The sequence below is a fragment of the Eucyclogobius newberryi genome, unplaced genomic scaffold (genome assembly GCF_026437365.1).
Source record: "Eucyclogobius newberryi isolate DKJ021-1_F unplaced genomic scaffold, fEucNew1.0.hap1 SCAF_22, whole genome shotgun sequence".
Taxonomy (NCBI): Eukaryota; Metazoa; Chordata; class Actinopteri; order Gobiiformes; family Gobiidae; genus Eucyclogobius; species Eucyclogobius newberryi.
The window spans coordinates 25641470-25661463 of NW_027315857.1; the positions used below are offsets into that span (position 1 = coordinate 25641470).

At 44.6% G+C, this 19994-nt stretch overlaps 1 protein-coding gene across 2 annotated transcripts in view; it reads right to left on the bottom strand.

Annotated features, from left to right (window-relative positions):
• LOC140371625 (diacylglycerol kinase delta) overlaps positions 1-19160 on the bottom strand; it is a 79627-nt gene extending 60467 nt beyond the window's left edge. For both annotated transcript variants that reach the window (XM_072458797.1, XM_072458798.1), the window contains exons 1-2: positions 19035-19160; positions 16895-16999 (exon numbers count right to left, since the gene is read on the bottom strand). In XM_072458797.1, coding sequence (XP_072314898.1) covers positions 16895-16999; positions 19035-19127 — 198 coding nt within the window. In that variant the 5' untranslated portion in view covers positions 19128-19160. The remainder of the gene's footprint in view (positions 1-16894; positions 17000-19034) is intronic.
• Positions 19161-19994: the final 834 nt, after the last annotated feature.

Below are 19994 nucleotides of genomic sequence, written 5' to 3' on the forward strand. Positions count from 1 at the left end.
ACCATCGACCACAACATTCTACTGCAGAGGTTAGAATGTGATGTAGGTGTTGGAGGAACAGCCCTCAGCTGGTTTAAATCCTATCTATCTGATAGGTTCCAATTTGTTAATGTAAACCAGAGCTCCTCACCAAGCTCTAAAGTAATTTACGGTGTGCCACAGGGGTCGGTACTCGGTCCAATTCTGTTTACTCTTTATATGCTGCCATTAGGCAACATTATCAGAAAGCATGACATTAACTTCCACTGCTATGCAGACGACACTCAGCTGTATTTATCAATGAAACCTGATCAGAGCGATCAAGTAGACAGACTTAGTACTTGTGTGAAGGAGATAAAAACCTGGATGACACTAAACTACCTGCTTCTTAACCCTGAAAAAACCGAGGTCATTGTGCTGGTCCTAAGCATCTACGAGACTCTCTATCTGAGCAGATAGTCACACTGGACAATGTCAGTGTAGCCTCCAGTTCTACTGTAAGAAACCTTGGAGTCTTATTTGACCAGGAGCTCTCATTTAAAGCTCATATAAATCAAGCTTGTAAAACAGCCTATTTCCATTTGCGCAACAAGAGCCAAAATCAGAAGAATCCTGCCTAAAAGTGATGCCGAAAAACTTATCCATGCATTTGTAACGACTAGATTAGACTACTGTAACTCCCTGCTTGCAGCGTGTCCTAAAAGCTCCATAAAAAGCTTTCAACTGGTTCAAAATGCAGCAGCAAGATTACTAACAGGAACAAAAAGAAGAGAGCACATTACTCCAGTGCTGAAGTCTCTTCACTGGCTCCCCGTCGAGTTTAGAATCAAATTCAAAATTCTACTCTTGACCTACAAAGCCATAAATGACATGGCCCCATCCTACCTCAAAGATGCTATAGAACCATATCATCCAAACAGAGCTCTTCGCTCTCAGAATGCTGGCCTTCTGGTGGTGCCAAGAGTCTCTAAAAGTACTGTAGGAGGTAGAGCGTTTAGCTACCAAGCTCCTGTGTTATGGAATCAGCTCCCGACCCATGTTAAATATGCTGACACAGTCTCTTCATTTAAGTCCAGCCTTAAAACGTTCCTCTTCGAAATCGCTTATGGTCAGACTAGTTAGGAACAGAGAACAGAAACATAAACCCACAGCTTCAGCTACGCTGCCCTAGGAGTAACTGTGCTGGGGGAAGTATGACAGCTTGACCACTATCCTCTTCTTCTGACTACTTATGCTATCAAACAATATTTATTTTTTGATTCCACTTGCAAACTGTTCACCGCCTTCTTTTTCTTTCTCTCACTCCTGAGGACCTGTGGACCCAGATGTCCCTCCCCTGGTGAAGTGGTCCCTGCCCTGTGTGGACGGTCCCTCTTCTGCCTGAAGAGTGGGTCCAGCTCCAGTCTCCCTTGTGTCCGTCTGTCCGTCTGTGAGAGTCGGATCTCTCCTTCACTGGAACTCCTCCAGGTTTCTACGCTTTTTTCCCAAAGAGGTTTTTTTTGTAGTTTTTCCTGGCCGAGAAGGAGAGTCTAAGGACAGAGGACCCTGGGACATCGTCCCTCGCCACCACAGACATTGTTGATTCATTTCTCCCTGTGGCCCTCAGAGGCAACTGTTGTTGTGATTTTGGGCCTTACAAAAATAAATTGATTTGATTTGATTTGCACATGTATTGTGCTGCACATGTACTGCACATGTATCTGCACATGTAATGCACATGTATCTGCACATGTACTGCACATGTACTGCACATGTACTGCACATGTACTGCACATGTACTGCACAGAGAGGTGTGTATCTCAGACATGCTACACTCGTTTCACTGTCACATGTTTAATCCTCTGTCCTCGGCTCTTCTGAGGATTCTCAGAGTAATAACATAAGTAATAACATAAGCAATAACATAAGTAATAACATAAGTAATAACATAAGTAATAACATAAGCAATAACATAAGTAATAACATAAGTAATAACATAAGTAATAACATAAGCAATAACATAAGTAATAACACCACATAAGTAATAACACAGAACCTGCACAAATCTGAGTGAACATATTGTTTTCCTCATAATGTGGGCGTGGACCAAAGCCCAGAACAGAGTCTGCCCCCACTGGTCACACTGCTCTACTCACTTTGTGTTTTGTTTTGTTTTTATAATTTGTATTTATTGTTTTAATTAATTATATATATATATATATATATATATATATATATATATATATATATATATACACACACACAATATATATTGTGTTTATTGTATTTATTTCATGTATTTCATTTCTTCAGTTTTACTGGACAAACACACATTCATTTTCCACTTTTTTGTCACAGACGTCGTCACAAAATTGTACTTTTTGTGAAGCTCAATTTGTGGATCAGAAACACAAACTGACATTTCTCCCCCAGAAATGGAAAGATTGTTGCTTATTATTCGTCATAAAGACTAAAAACCATCGGACGTCACGGTTTGCTTCAGCTCACGTCCAAACTGTAAATCATAATTGTTAGTTTTGCACATTTATCTCCTCGTTTGGAAACACACTGAAAACACTGGTCTCCCATGGCAACCCTCCACGGCGCACTGCAAAAACGAGTCTATGTCTATGATATGGAACATGATTGACATGTTCATTTGCATAAATGTGAGCGGTTCATTTGATGTAAATGTGCGTAACATGTAACTCTGTAGAAACGTCACTGTTGTGTCGATTCTATAGGATAATAATCACTGTAAACGTTTTAGATGAAGTTCTTAAGAAGATGAAGCACAAAGAGTCTAAAACATGTTGAACGATCACGAGGAGACGGCGAGTCATTAGTGAACACGTGTAATTATCCTGGAGTGGAAATAACTCTCATTTATGATTTGATTTATGATATTTTCGCATATTTCAGTGTTTAAAGAACTTAAAACTAGAAATTGTGTATTTGTCTTATTCTGATGCTAATTAGACGTTTACTGACACGTTCCTCTTCACAAACGACTAATTACTCCTTGTTAGTGTGACGTTTGTTGCATAAATTATGACAGAATAAGACGTTAATAAACAGACATTAGCACCAAATTAACCCCCCGTGCTCATTAGCAGCTCGTTAAATATCAATAATTGCACTAAAAGCATGTTTTATTTCAGGAGAGTCGGATGAGAGCAATAAAAACACTTGGTAAAATAAAATAAAATAAATAAAAAATAAAATAAATAAAATAAATAAAATAAATAAAATAAATAAAATAAATAAAATAAATAAAATAAATAAAATAAATAAAATAAATAAAATAAATAAAATTAATAAAATTAATAAAATAAAATAAATAAAATAAATAAAATAAATAAAATAAATAAAATAAATAAAATAAATAAAATAAATCATCTGTTCAATCACACTTTTAAAATCAGATTAATCCTGATTCTTTTACCTCCATCTACTTGAAAAAGACATTTCAAATTTAGTCATAATTCTGTCGAAAAAGTGCATTTTCCGCAAAATCTTTCCAGACTAAAAGTGCGTCGCGACTCAAAAAACACAAACCTAAACACTGAGCGGCAATTTATCCATCGCCAGTTGGAAGAACGACCCTGAAAAATACACTTTGAGATGAGAATGTGTTAAACTAATCAATACGGAATCATTCCTCGTGTCAGTTTGCTCGTGGTAAACATCTGGACGAAAACGACTCTCAAACGTCAAAATCGAGTTTATTTTGGACGATTCCACGTTCCACCATCAGGTTGAGGTCGGGAGAACGGTTTGCGGTTCGATAAATCACGTAAAACAACACAACGGACGTTGTTACAGCAGAAACCGAAGCCGCGGCGTCACCTCGTCCCTCGGGAGCCGCCGGTGTCGGGTGAAAGACAATATCGCCGCCCTGGTGTCGAACAAAGACACAGGCTGCGCGGCGCTCTCACATTTCTGGGTCAAACTGCGGGTCCAAATGGCCCCGAGGATCGCGTCTCCCGCTGCGGGTTTGGGATTTTTCCACTGGCAGACAATGGACTCTATTTTTAGCCCTGGAGTTTGCATGTTCTCCTTCTTTTCGAGCGGGAGACGGGTCAGAACCAGACCTCACGTTACTGTCACGTGACCCACTTTGGACACATTGGGACGCTTTGCTTTGTCTCTGGTGCTGTTCTGTGTTCTTGGATTTGTTTGGAAGTGTTTTAACATTTAGAAAAAGAATAATATATATATATATATATATATATATATATATATATATATATATATTTTTTTTTTTTTTTCCTCTCCTTGAACCGACACCTTAACGTGGTGGAGGGGTTTGAGTGCCCGAATGATCCCGGGAGCTATGTTGTCGGGGGCTTCATGCCCCTGGTCGGGTCTCCCAAGGCAAACAGGTCCTAGGTGACGGGTCAGACAAAGATCGGTTCAGAAGCCCCCTATGATGACAACACGAACAAGGCAGTTTACGTCGCCCGGATCGGCGTCACCGGGGCCCCATCCTGGAGCCAGGCCTGTGATGGGTGCTCCATGGCGAGCGCCTGGTGGCCGGGTCTTACCCCACGGGGCCCGGCCGGGCACAGCCCGAAAGAGCGATGTGGGGCCGCCCTCCCGTGAGCCCACCACCCGCAGGAGGATCCATAAGGGGCCGGTGCAGAGAGATCTGGGCGGCAGTCGACGGCAGGGGCCTCGGCGACCAGATCTCCAGACACAGAGACTAACTCTGGGGACATGGAATGTCACCTCGCTGGGGGGGAAAGAGCCTGAGCTTGTGCGGGAGGTTGAGCGATACCGACTAGATATAGTCGGCCTCACCTCCACGCACAGTTTGGGCTCTGGAACCCATCTCCTCGAGAGGGGCTGGACGCTCCACTTCTCTGGTGTTGCCCGCGGGGAGAGGCGGGGCTGGTGTGGGCTTGCTGATAGCCCCTCAGCTCAGCCGCCACGTGTTGGAGTTTACCCCTGTGAACGAGAGGGTCGCGTCCCTCCGCCTTCGGGTGGGGGACAGGTCTCTCACTGTTGTGGCGGCCTACGGGCCGAACAGCAGTGCAGAGTACCCGGCCTTCTTGAAGTCCTTGGGAGGAGTACTGGACAGTGCACCGACCGGGGACTCCGTTGTTCTACTGGGGGACTTCAACGCCCACGTGGGCAATGACAGTGACACCTGGAGAGGGGTGATCGGGAAGAACGGCTTCCCCGATCTGAACCCGAGCGGTGTTCAGTTATTGGACTTCTGTGCTAGCCACGGATTGTCCATAACGAACACCATGTTCAAGCACAAGGGTGTCCATCAGTGCACATGGCACCAGGACACCCTAGGCCGGAGGTCAATGATCGACTTTGTTGTCGTGTCATCAGACCTCCGGCCGCGTGTCTTGGACACTCGGGTGAAGAGAGGGGCAGAGTTGTCAACCGATCACCACCTGGTGGTGAGTTGGATCCGCTGGCGGAGGAGGAAGCCGGACAGACTTGGCAGACCCAAGCGCATTGTGAGGGTCTGTTGGGAACGTCTAGTGGAGCCCTCTGTCAGTAGGGTATTCAACTCGCACCTCCGGGAGAGCTTCTCCCATGTCCCGGGGGAGGTTGGGGACATTGAGTCCGAGTGGACCAAGTTCTCCACCTCCATTGTTGATGCGGCTGCTCCGAGCTGTGGTCGCAAGGTCTCCGGTGCCTGTCATGGCGGCAACCCCCGAACCCGGTGGTGGACACCGGAAGTAAGGGATGCCGTCAGACTGAAAAAGGAGGCCTATCAGGCCACTCTGGCTTGTAGGTCTCCGGAGGTCATCGACAAGTATCGGCAGGCCAAGCGAGCCGCGGCTCGTGCTGTCGCAGAGGCAAAAACCCGGGCCTGGGAGGAGTTCGGGGAGGCCATGGAGGAGGACTATCGGTCGGCACCAAAAAAATTCTGGCAAACCGTCCGGCGCCTCAGGAGGGGGAAGCAGTGTCTCACCAACACCGTTTACGGTGCGGGTGGAGGCCTGCTGACCTCGACTGGGGATGTTGTCGGACGGTGGAAGGAATACTTTGAGGATCTCCTTAATCCCTCAGTCACGTCTTCCGAAGAGGAAGTAGAGACCGGGGACTCAGAGGCTGGCTCATCCATCACCCAAGCTGAAGTCACTGAGGTTGTTCGTAAACTCCTCGGTGGCAGGGCTCCGGGGGTGGATGAGATCCGCCCTGAGTACCTAAAGTATCTGGATGTTGTACTGTCTTGGTTGACACGTCTCTGCAACATCGCGTGACGTTCGGGGACCGTGCCTCTGGACTGGCAGACCGGGGTGGTGGTCCCTCTGTTCAAGAAGGGGGACCGGAGGGTGTGTTCCAACTACAGAGGGATCACACTCCTCAGCCTCCCGGGTAAGGTCTATTCCAAGGTACTGGAGAGGAGAATCTGACCGACAGTGGAACCTGGGATTCAGGAGGAGCAGAGTGGTTTTCGTCCCGGTCGTGGAACACTGGACCAGCTCTATACCCTCCATCGGGTGCTCGAGGGTTCATGGGAGTTTGCCCAACCAGTCCACATGTGCTTTGTGGATCTGGAGAAGGCTTTTGACCGTGTCCCTCGGGGTGTCCTTTGGGGGGTGCTCCGGGAGTACGGGGTCCGGGGCCCTTTGCTCAGGGCTGTCCGGTCCCTGTATGACCGGGGCAGGAGCTGTGTTCATTGCCGGCAGTAAGTCAGACCTGTTCCCAGTGCATGTTGGACTCCGCCAGGGTTGCCCTTTGTCACCGGTTCTGTTCATAATTTTTATGGACAGAATTTCTAGGCGCAGTCAGGGGTCGGAGGGTGTGGTCAGGGGTCGGAGGGTGTCCGGTTTGGGGACCACAGCATCTCATCTCTGCTGTTTGCAGACGATGTTGTCCTGATGGCTCCATCAAAGCCGGACCTGCAGCTGCACTGGGACGGTTTGCAGCCGAGTGTGAAGCGGCTGGGATGAGAATCAGCACCTCCAAATCCGAGGCCATGGTTCTCGACCGGAAAAAGGTGGCTTGCCCTCTCCAGGTGGGTGGGGTGTCCTTGCCCCAAGTGGAGGAGTTCAAGTATCTCGGGGTCTTGTTCACGAGTGAGGGAAGGATGGAGCGTGAGATCAACAGGCGGATCGGTGCAGCGGCTGCAGTGATGCAGTCGCTGCATCGGACCGTTGTGGTGAAGAAGGAGCCGAAAGGCAAAGCTCTCTATTTACCGGTCGGTCTACGTTCTGACCTCACCTATGGTCATGAGCTTTGGGTAGTGACCGAAAGAACAAGATCGCGGATACAAGCGGTCGAAATGAGTTTCCTCCGCCGGGTGGCTGGGCGCTCCCTTAGAGATAAGGTGAGGAGCTCGGCCACACGGGGGGAGCTCGGAGTAGAGCCGCTGCTCCTCCACGTCGAGAGGAGCCAGCTGAGGTGGCTCGGGCATCTGTTCCGGATGCCTCCTGGGCGCCTCCCTCGGGAGGTGTTTCAGGCATGTCCCACCGGGAAGAGGCCCCGGGGAAGACCCAGGACACGCTGGAGAGACTGTGTCTCTCGGCTGGCCTGGGAACGCCTCGGGATCCCCCCGGAGGAGTTAGAGGAAGTGTCTGGGGAGAAGGAGGTCTGGGAGTCCCTGCTCAGACTGCTGCCCCGCGACCCGGCCCCGGATAAAGCGGCAGAAGATGGATGGATGGATATATATATTTTAAAAGATATATATATATATATATATATATATATATATATATATATATATATATATATATATATATTTTAGTTTTTTCTTAATGCCTTATTTTTCCTAAATTCTTATTTTCAAATCTACAAAATCAGTTTTTTTCCTCTGGTCCTGTCGAGTTTGTACTTTATTTTTTATTCTGTATTTTTAGTCTGTTTTTGAGTTTATTGGTTTCACAATTTAATCGTAAAAAAAATAATTGTGGCTATTTTAAAAGCAAAATTTGGTTTTAATTGTGTTAAGTTCATTTTGTCGTTCAGAAAGTTCAGATGGATGAGATTTCACTCAGTTTCAGGAATAATCGTGAATCATCGTTAAATCGTGATGTTTTTCTCGTAATCAGGACCGTTGCCGTAGCGATCTGAAAGTTTGACTAATTCTGACTTGGCTTGGTGGGAGGGCATCTGTGGTAAATATTCATCGAGTTTTACTTCTGTTAAGTTGCAGTTTGTGGAGAAAATGTTGAAATATAAGAGAGCTGAGTCTGTGATGTCATCAGTGTGCGACACACGGTGGGACTAAATGAAGGTGTTTTATGGTCTTATTGTGTCAGATCAGAACTGTTGTGTCGTTTATGTGGAGTTTGGCTCTTGTTTACAGTCTGGTTGCTATGGTAACAGCTGTGGAACGACTGCCCCCCCGTCACTGCTCCGACCTCCGAGCCCCTGTCAGTCACAAAAGGCAGTGTTTGACCCAGATGCCCCGCCAACGCGCTGGTGACGGACCAGCCTGGGCCGTGATAATCTGCTTTTTTGGCGGCTCATATTTGGACACGGAGGATTACGGACACGGAGCGTCTGTAATCTGCTCTGGACACGACGCCTTCCCCGCCAGAGGAACGCCTCCAGCCATTCATGTGTAATGGGCCTTTGATGGGCCTTTAATGGGCCATAATGGGCCTTTAATGGGCCTTTAATGCGCCTTTAATGGGCCTTTAATGGGCTTTGTGCGTAAACATCAGAGGTTTGTAGTTCTCAGGTACAGTACATTTACTTAAAGGCACAGTATGTCACTTTCTGGAGGTGGAAAGTCGACATAGAAATACAATGTTAAAAACTACTTCAGAACCGTCTCCATGGTAGTGAAGTCAGGTCTGTGGAGAGGCCGCTCACACACTGTAGGGTCACAGGGTTTTTGCAAAATATGTTTTTAGTGCAATAAAAGTGTCAAAAATGAGAAGAAAATAAAAAAGACTCGCTTTTGTTTGTGTTCATTTTGTGGTTAAAAACACATCCTAGGTAAAAAATACTAATATTTCAGACTTTTCCTTCTATTTCACAGGCAATATAGATAAACAATTAGAAAATGTTGTGAATGTTGTTTGATTTGAAGATGTACAACATTTTAAAATCGAGTTCATTGTTTTTAGTGAAGAAATTTACTAAATAAAATTCAAAAAAGTGACTGTAAGTTGTAAATGTTCAAATAAAGCTAAAAGTGATATTTCAGCACGAATAAAATTTATAGTTGATCATGTTTTTATTCTTTTATGACATTTTGATTCAATAAAGCCACTGTTTTTTTTCATCAAAGGTGGTAAAAGTACTTAAGTGCACTACTCGAGTAGAAGTAAAAGTACAATTACATCATTGTAAATGTACTTAAAGTTAAATATACAGTTGATGGGCCTAAAAATGTAATTAACTTAATTATGGGTTTTAAATGAATTCATTATAATTAATTAGACTTGAATCATGTGGTAAATAAACCCATTTTTCACTACATTTTAGCATGTTAATGATGGTTGAATAAAAAATTGAAAAAATATATATATAATTTAACTTAATTTAGATTTTTTTTAATTTATTGATTTTTAAAACTCAAAGTATACCTCAAAAATCTACTTATACAGTTTTCGACTCTGTTTAGTCCAAAGAAACGTCCTCAGACCTGCGACTGCGGCCCTTTAATCCCCTTTAATCTCCCGGGAAAGTCCCACAGTGCGGCTGTAACCGACCAATCACAGACGTTTCGTTCGTGGTCCGTCCTGACTCATAAAACATCCGTGTGTTTAGCCCCAACGCTGCGTCACTGGACACACAGACCCTGACCTTTGACCCATGGCTGGTGTGGAAACAAACACAACACCACAAGGTCGCCGGTTCTGCTCCGAACACGCCCCCTGACCACGCTCGGGCTGCGAAACGTCGGGAAAACGCGCTGAAACGTTGAACGTTTGAGTCGAAGCGCGTGGAAAAAAACTGACATTTAAACAGTTGCTGTCAGGTTTAAAGTTGTTGTTTTTTATTAAAAACACAGTTTTAAGGCTGCAACTCAACATGTTTATTTTAGCTGTGATTAATTTGAATGCAAATTTTCACTGTCAAAACACTGCGCAGTAAAATGGCCCAGCAGTTTCAGGAATCACGGCACTGCCATATAGCCTCATGGCTAACCCTAACCCTAACCCTAACCTTAACTCTATCCCTAACCTTAACCCTAACCTTAACCTTAACCCTAACCCTAACCTTAACTCTAACCCTAACCCTAACCCTAACCTTAACCCTAACCTTAACCCTAACCCTAACCCTAACCCTAACCTTAACCCTAACCTTAACCCTAACCCTAACCCTAACCTTAACCCTAACCTTAACCCTAACCTTAACCTTAACTCTAACCCTAACCCTAACCCGAACCTTAACCCTAACCTTAACCCTAACCCTAACCCTAACCCTAACCTTAACTCTAACCCTAACCCTAACCCTAACCCTAACCCTAACCCTAACCTTAACCCTAACCTTAACCCTAACCCTAACCCTAACCTTAACCCTAACCTTAACCCTAACCCTAACCTTAACTCTAACCCTAACCTTAACCCTAACCTTAACCCTAACCCTAACCCTAACCTTAACCCTAACCTTAACCTTAACCCTAACCTTAACCCTAACCTTAACCCTTACCCTAACCCTAACCCTAACCCTAACCTTAACCTTAACCTTAACCTTAACCCTAACCCTAACCTAAACCCTAACCTTAACCCTAACCCTAACCTTAACTCTAACCCTAACCCTAACCCTAACCCTAACCCTAACCCTAACCCTAACCTTAACCCTAACCCTAACCCTAACCTTAACCCTAACCTTAACCTTAACCCTAACCCTAACCTTAACTCTAACCCTAACCCTAACCCTAACCTTAACCTTAACCTTAACCCTAACCCTAACCTTAACCCTAACCTTAACCCTAACCTTAACCTTAACCCTAACCCTAACCTTAACCTTAACCTTAACCCTAACCCTAACCTTAACCCTAACCTTAACCCTTACCCTTACCCTAACCCTAACCTTAACCTTAACCTTAACCCTAACCTTAACCCTAACCTTAACCCTAACCTTAACCTTAACCCTAACCCTAACCTTAACCTTAACCTTAACCCTAACCCTAACCTTAACCCTAACCTTAACCTTAACCTTAACCCTAACCCTAACCTTAACCTTAACCCTAACCCTAACCCTAACCTTAACCTTAACCCTAACCTTAACCCTAACCTTAACCCTAACCTTAACCCTAACCTTAACCTTAACCTTAACCTTAACCCTAACCTTAACCCTAACCCTAACCTTAACCCTAACCTTAACCCGGCGCGGTCAAATAGCGTAGCAGTTTCAGGAGCCGCTGCACAAAATAACAGTTTTGGCTACACTTGGTAGCCGTAGAATTTTCTCTCAAAAAGTGAATAAACTGTCGAATACGTCCAAAAACTGTAGAAATATCACGTACTCTTGTGTGGAAGATTACGCTGCAGGTTGACCTTTATTTTCGTCAACGTTTTATCCGGTTTTGACAGTTTTCTCATTGCAAACGGTGTGAAAAAAAGCAAAAAAACAGCGTTAAAACAAACTCGCGGTGAACTCGTGCCCTTCCCTCCGTTAGCGCTGCCGTTGCTGTTTGGACAAGGCCGTGGGAGTCCAAGTGGTCTCTCCTGCGGGGGCCGAGCGCTCAGATAAACCGGGGCCCATAAACGCACCGCGAGCAGACAGTGTTTTGACAACGGTCCGACGCCGTGTTTGTTCAACCAAAACGCCAGGCTAAAATTAGCCGCGGTTTCCCCGCGCGAGGGCTAAAAATGGACACGGTCTGCGTTTGAACCCGTTTCTGCCATAAGTCAACACCGACGCCGCGGACTGTGTCGGGCCCCGTGTGGTTTCCCCCGGGGACTTTGAAGGGGATTTCTTCGTTTGGCGTTGAATCCGCACTTAACGACGACGCAACCTGCACGTTTTCAATAATTCTTCAGATGCTTCACCGAACGTGGAGCCGCGACGCTGCAGGTGAAACAGGAACAACATTTTAAAGATGTCAGTGTGAAACATCTGCTGTCGTTTCCTTACATCAAAAAAGTTTTTCGTCATGTCGTGTTTTCAAACAGAAATAAGGCGTTTTCTGTGTAAAAACGGCCCAAATGTCTCATATTAGGGACGTTCAAATGTGAAAAATGGACAGAGCAGGTTTAAATGTCTTCATTTTGTCCACGTATTAGCCACAAAAACAGAGGATTTGGGATTTATTATCCAGATTTAGAGTAAACAAAATCTGACTGAAAATTTGCCAAAACATGAACATTTTGCCCCATTTTTTTAATTAGATTTTTTTTTTTTTAAACTGTAATAAATCTGACTCAGAAAGACGTTGTTCCTTTTTCATTCGCAAAATCCAAATCTCAAAAAAGGTCAAAATTGTCTAACGCTGGGCAGAAGAGGCTCAAACGTGACTGTCAATGAGGTGCGGTCGTGTTACATAACGTCACGAGTACGTTTAAAGATCACGGTCATGTCGTAAATCGCAGCTCTATCATACGGTTTATAACATGAACAGGGTTTTTTTTGTCTCGTTTCAGCTCTGACGGCAGCAGATTGTGAACTTCCCCATCAAATTAAAAAAAAACGACACAAAAACACGTAAGCCGAGATCATGGACGCGAGAAAACCAGAAGTGAGAGCTGAGAAAAACAAAGCTAAGAATAAAAAACTGGAAGTGAAAAGAGCGTAAAGAGTTTTATTGAAGAAAATTGGAAATAGTTCATTCATTTTTTGGACATTTTGACGTAATAACACGGCGTTTTTTTGTTGTATAATGTCGTTTCGTGCTTGTTCTTAGAGTTGGTTTGGTCCAAAAAACTCACGTTCACGATCACATTATTACAAAAAAACAAAGAAAAAAACGACATTCATTCATCCAAAGTTTAACTATAACTTAATCTAAACCAAGTGCTGTTGTTTTTTGTTTGTTTGTTCTTTACTTGAGGCCAAGTTACTGAGGGTAAAACGTCACTGGATTCATGCGATGACAGGAAAATGCATTTACATTTCACAATAACTCTGCGTGAAGCTTCTTTCCGGTCCCGTTTGGCCGTTCGGCTGTGGTTTCGTTTTGAGAAGCAGCAGGTTCAGCTCTCGATCTGTCACAAACGCTAAAAATAAAAACCTTCACCGAATCAAACCCACGTCCTGTTCAGTCGCCGAGTCTGGCTCTGCTGTGCGTTAAGTAAAAATGTGTCAGCTTCAGGACTAAACGAGGCTCAGAGCAGTGAAATAACTGCACATATCCACGTATAAATATGTCTGAGAGAAAAGTGCTGTTTTTAAAATCAAAATGTAGAAAAAGGATGATCTCATGCATGAGTTTCACTTATTCAGTCTAATTTAGCCATTATTTAGCAAAGATTTTAATTTGACAGAGTTTGTTTTTTTATAACTGAAATAATTGTGTCATATATTCATTATTATTTTTTATTTAATTTATGTTATACATTTATTTCATTTATTTCATTTATTTCATTTATTTCATTTATTTCATTTATTTCTTCTTATTTATTTTATGTATTTCATTTTATTTATTTTCCTTTTTAATATATTTTATTTATTTTATTCCTTTTTATTTATTTTATTTTATTTATTTTATTTATTTATTTTATTTTATTTTATTTATTTTATTTATTTTATTTATTTTATTTATTTTATTTATTTTATTTATTTTATTTATTTTATTTATTTTATTTATTTTATTTATTTATTTATTTTATTTATTCTATTTATTCTATTTTATTCATTTATTTATTTTATTGATCGTGTCAGTTACTTATTTGCACATATTATCATTTTAGAGACTCTTTTTTTTGCCGCGTTCTGGTTTCCGCTCTGCGTTTTTACCGCTTTATCGACTCCGCCGTCTAAAAATAGCAACGCTTCAGTCGAGCAGTATCAAACAGGAAGTGATCGCCAAACAGGAAGTGATCGCCTTCGCCACAGAAACACCAAACTGCCAGATCAGCAGCAGCAGCAGCAGCGCCAAAAAGCGCTCGACGTGAGAGTGGAAACACCAACATCGTCCAGATTAGAAAGAAAAGACAAATGAACTAAATGATAATACGGGAGCCACATATTTGACATGGTTTGAACAGTTTCGAGGAGAAAAGAGAGAGAGAAAAGAAAGAAAGAGAAAAAAAAAATCATTAAATGCTGAATAAAAACACCTGCGATTGTATCAAGACGGATCAGTGTAAAGCCACAGTGCGGAACATTCCAGGCCACGCAACCACATCTCCACTGAGCCCCAACGTTATCCTGGCACTTCCTGGCTCTTCCTGGCACTCCCTGGCACTTCCTGGCTCTCCCTGGCACTTCCTGGTCTCCCGGCAGTAACTCGATCTCCCATTGGTCGATGAGGCGTCTCTGGTTTGCGAGGTCAAATCAATAGCGTGTGTGTCGTCCCCGTCGCTGTGGGACGAGGAGGACGACACTCACTCCGGTCGATGACGCACAACACGCAAGAGATAAATGCTAATGCTAGCGATAACTGCTAACGCAAGCGATCAATGCTAACACAAGCGATCAGTGCTAATGCAAGCGATCAGTGCTAACGCAAGCGATCAGTGCTAATGCAAGCGATCAGTGCTAACGCAAGCGATCAGTGCTAACGCAAGCGATCAATGCTAACGCAAGCGATCAATGCTAACGCAAGCGATCAATGCTAACGCAAGTTAATGCATTTTTAACTAAATAAAGGGTGAAATACGGCGACTTCTGCAGAGAATCCATTAAAATACAAATATTTACATTTATAAATATTTTGACGAGGTATTTTTCCCACAATCCAAAGTTCAGACGTTTATGTTTGTTTATTGAAGGATATTTACTTGTTTTCTCTCTCTCTCTCCTCTGTCTCTCTCTCTTCTCTCTCTCGCTTCAAACGTCACCCGCTCGTCTCCGTGGCGATGTCCCACAGTGTGGCATTAAACAGCTTGGAGAAACTGCCGGTGCATTTACAGTGATCTATCTCGTCTTTAAAGCGTCCGTTTGTCTCTTCGCTCGACACAAATGAAATAATACAAACTCAAATGTGGACTAGTTCCTGTACGGTGAGAGTCTGAGCGGGCTCCAGGATATCGAGCGTCTCGGGTGGACTTTTAGTGGACCGCCACAATAAAAGCATCTGCTCCTAATGCACAGTATTGATCCGACCGTTTCAGAGGAAGAGAAGAAGAGAACGAGCGGAAAGACGAGTTACTGTTGAAAAGGAATGAACTGCGAGTACTTTGTCTGGTCCGAAACACCAGCCGCGGCCACTTTTTAGCTTCAGTCGCACTTATTTCCCGGTGGTAATTCCCTCTGCTGCCAGTAGGTGGAGCGCAAATCCTGACCAGGGAACGCTTGCTGTTTTCAGTACAAACATTATTTTCACTTCCAAAACACGACGAACAGCACAATATTGGAGCTCTGGCAGTTCTCGATACGTCATTACCGTATTTTCCGGAGTATAAGTCACACCAACCGAAAAATGGATAATAGAGAAGAAAAAAACATTTAAACAGCAGTTTAAAATAATAAGAGATGAGAGAACATGCTGAATAGGTGTGCGTATGCTAACGCTAACACCTTCAGCTACATGACGTATGCTAACGCTAACACCTTCAGCTACATGACGTATGCTAATGCTAACACCTTCAGCTACATGACGTATGCTAATGCTAACACCTTCAGCTACATGACGTATGCTAACGCTAACACCTTCAGCTACATGACGTATGCTAATGCTAACACCTTCAGCTACATGAGGCACAGACAGAACTGTGGTAAGTGTCTGGTATGTTAACGTAACATATTAACAGTTATTCAGATAACTATAGCATAAAAAACATGCTAACAAGCTAACAAGTTTAGCAAAGCATCAGTTTTACCCCAAATCACTAAATCCATTGAATTCTTCTTCCTCTGTGTCACTTCTAAACAACTCCACAAACAACCTTTTTCAAACATGTGTAAAAAGCAGGAGCTTAAACAAAAGACTGAAAGGCCCCGCTTTACATTTTTGGATGAACTTTTTCCAAAACGTCGGATTTCAAACGTCTGTAAAAACCAACGCGCTTGAACCGTGAAAGAGTGAAGAAGAACCAGCGTGTTGAGGGCGTGTTGTGGGCGTGTTGTGGGCGTGTTGTGGGCGTGTTGAGGGCGTGTTGTGGGCGTGTTGTGGGCGTGTTGAGGGCGTGTTGTGGGCGTGTTGTGGGCGTGTTGTGGGCGTGTTGTGGGCGTGTTGTGGGGGTGTTGTGGGCGTGTTGTGGGCGTGTTGTGGGCGTGTTGTGGGCGTGTTGTGGGCGTGTTGAGGGCGTGTTGTGGGCGTGTTGTGGGCGTGTTGTGGGCGTGTTGTGGGCGTGTTGTGGGGGTGTTGTGGGCGTGTTGTGGGGGTGTTGTGGGGGTGTTGTGGGCGTGTTGTGGGCGTGTTGTGGGCGTGTTGTGGGCGTGTTGTGGGGGTGTTGTGGGGGTGTTGTGGGCGTGTTGTGGGCGTGTTGTGGGGGTGTTGTGGGCGTGTTGTGGGCGTGTTGTGGGCGTGTTGTGGGCGTGTTGTGGGCGTGTTGTGGGGGTGTTGTGGGGGTGTTGTGGGCGTGTTGTGGGCGTGTTGTGGGGGTGTTGTGGGCGTGTTGTGGGCATGTTGTGGGCGTGTTGTGTGCGTGTTGAGGGCGTGTTTTGGGGCGTGTTGTGGGGGGGATGTTGTGGGGGTGTTGTGGGGGTGTTGAGGGCGTGTTGTGGGGGGGATGTTGTGGGGGTGTTGTGGGGGTGTTGAGGGCGTGTTGTGGGGGGGATGTTGTGGGGGATGTTGTGGGGGTGTAGTGGGGGTGTTGAGGGCGTGTTGTGTGCGTGTTGAGGGCGTGTTGTGGGCGTGTTGAGGGCGTGTTGTGGGCGTGTTGAGGGCGTGTTGTGGGCGTGTTGTGGGCGTGTTGTTGGCATGTTGTGGGCGTGTTTTGGGGATGTGTCCCGGTCCTACCTTGGCTCTGATCTGACCCGACGTGGACACTTTGCGGATGAGTTTGTGGGACGTTTCCTCCTGCTCGCCGTCGCTGTCTGAAGACTCCTCGCCTCCTTCTCCCACCTGCAGCACAAAGAGCCACGCCCACATGCTGAAGAGGTCAGCCAAGGTCAACGAGTCCACACCATATTTGGCTTTTCCAGAACAGATATTTAGATTTTTTAAAAGAACAACACCAGCACTAAACCAGGTCTAAACTTGAACTAAACCAAGACTAAACCAGGACTAAACCAGGTCTGAACCAGGTCTAAACCAGGTCTAAACCAGGTCTAAACTTGAACTAAACCAAGACTAAACCAGGACTAAACCAGGTCTGAACCAGGTCTAAACCAGGTCTAAACCAGGTCTAAACTTGAACTAAACCAAGACTAAACCAGGACTAAACCAGGATAAAACCAGGTCTAAACCAGGTCTAAACCAGGACTAAACCAGGACTAAACCAGGTCTGAACCAGGTCTAAACCAGGTCTAAACCAGGTCTAAACCAGGACTAAATCAGGACTAAACCAGGTCTAAACCAGGTCTTAACCAGGACTAAACCAGGTCTAAACCAGGACTAAACCAGAGTTATTATTCCAGTGAAATAAACCAGTTCTAAACCAGTTTCCAGATGAAAAATCACATATTTTCAGAACCTCAGAAACGTGTTAAACGTCTCCATGGAGACAGGCAGAAACGTTCGAGCTCGACTGGTCAGCGGTTGTTAGTCGACTTAAACGATTAATTTGATCGAACACATTTTTAACCAAACAAAGGTGTAAATTTGTACAAATACAGTGCATTATTCAAATCAATAAGACATCATTTATTATTATTTTGACACTTGTACACTGTAAAAAAAAGACAATACCTGAATAAGTACTTGATTTAAGTATTTATCTTGTTTTGAATAATGGAACAAGCATAAAATGTATTGTTTTACTAAAAATAAGTCAAAGACAAGCGTTCTCTCACGTTTGTTTGGTAAATCATCATGAAACTCAAACGCAGGAACGTGTTTCTAAATTCAAGCACTTTTTAATCCAGATCTGTTTAGTCACGCGATGGCCTGATGACCTGATGGTCTGATGACCTGATGGTCTGATGGTCTGATGACCTGATGGACTGATGGACTGATGGACTGATGGACTGATGACCTGATGGCGTGATGGCGTGATGACCTGATGACCTGATGACCTGATGGTCTGATGGTCTGATGACCTGATGGTCTGATGGTCTGATGACCTGATGGACTGATGGACTGATGGACTGATGGACTGATGGACTGATGGCGGTTTGTTTCGGCCTCGGCTGCGATGGCGACCAGATAAAGACTTCCTGTGGCAGACGTCTGAACTGAGCGCGCTCAGAAGAACTCGTACGTTTGGAGGAGACGTTTGTGGCTCAGACCAGAGGACGTTCAGACGAGCTCGACGTTCAGACGAGCTCGACGTTCAGACGAGCTCGACGTTCAGACGAGCTCGACGTTCAGACCTTCATCTTCAGGTCTTATTTTTATTTTAGTAAAGTCTCTTATTCAACATATTGTGTCACATTTGTCTATTTAAAGTTGACCGGGTTTATGATAGTTTCATCCTGACTTTACTTTGTGTATTTGTACCTGGTGTGAATATAAATGAAAAGATGAAAAATCTTTGTGGAAAATCAGAACAAAAGAAACTACTTTTTTTGACCTTGTATAAACTAATGCATCTGAATAAAGCTCTCATATATTTTCATTGGTCAAATAAAAAAAATGTGACAAAATCTGGCTTTTGTTGTGTCTGAAACAGAAGGATTTACTTATTCTTCTGTTGCCTTTAAGTCATAGTTTGTATTTGTACGTTTGCGTCAAATTAAATTTAAATGAACTTAAAGAGCTGGTTGGGTAATTTCCTGACGTGATTTCATCAATTATGACCAGGAAGTAAAATCATTTTGTTTTGCTTTTTTCTTTTGAATTAGATGTTTCTTTTTTTTCTGTTTGTTTTAGTTCATTTTGGTCTCTTTTGGTCTCTTTTGGTTCATTTTGGTTTCTTTTAGTCTGTTTTGGTTGATATTGGTTAATTTTGGTTCATTGTGGCGATTTGGACCAGGCGGAACAGGGTTAAATCACTTACGACGTGAGTGCGCTCCGATTCGGCCCGAGGAGACCCCAGAGACTCGCCCGGTTCCGCCACGTACAGGACGTTCGGGTTCAGCTTGGACGCCATTTCGGGTCGGAGGAAAAGCGCGGTGACGGGAGCTCAAATGCCGAGGGTTGGGCGAGGGTTGGGCGAGAGTCGTGCCGGCTTCGGAGGCGTTGTTCGGAGCAGATCGCGTGTCGCTCCTGGTTCAGCCTGGAAAAGATGGAGGATGAATTATTGATCGGTGAGTGGGGAAAACATAAACAAACATGTGGCTGCGGCGCCGTCTGCTCCGGGACGGGCTTTTGGCAATCTGAGCTCTCGCCAACGCTCAAAATGACACGTGTTGGGCAGGATTCGTCCGGTTCTTGTCCTTTGAACTCGTGAAATCGTGTTTTAGAAGTCAAAATAACAAACACTCAAGTAGAAGTAAAAAAGTATCACATCCAGTAATTCACAGCGTCGAGTTGTGATCTCAATAAAGAGTGGATAAAGTCAAGTCTGGTCCTTGACACCAGCGCTTCTCAACCTGGGGCTCGCGAAACGACCGGGGATTACAACAAACGTAACGTAACAGTCTCAAACGCAGCGGTAAACGTAGATTCCTGTTCGCCGGAAAGTAAAACACTCCTCAGAAATATAGGTCTTCGTCACTTTGCGGTGTCGTTCTTGGCGTTCACACGACCTGTGACTCTCGTGGACGTGACTCTCGTAGACGTGACTCTCGTGGACGTGACTCTCGTGGACGTGACTCTTGTGGACGTGACTCTCGTGGACGTGACTCTTGTGGACGTGACTCTCGTGACTCTTGTGGACGTGACTCTCGTAGACGTGACTCTCGTGGACGTGACTCTCGTAGACGTGACTCTCGTGGACGTGACTCTTGTGGACGTGACTCTCGTGGACGTGACTCTTGTGGACGTGACTCTCGTGACTCTTGTGGACGTGACTCTC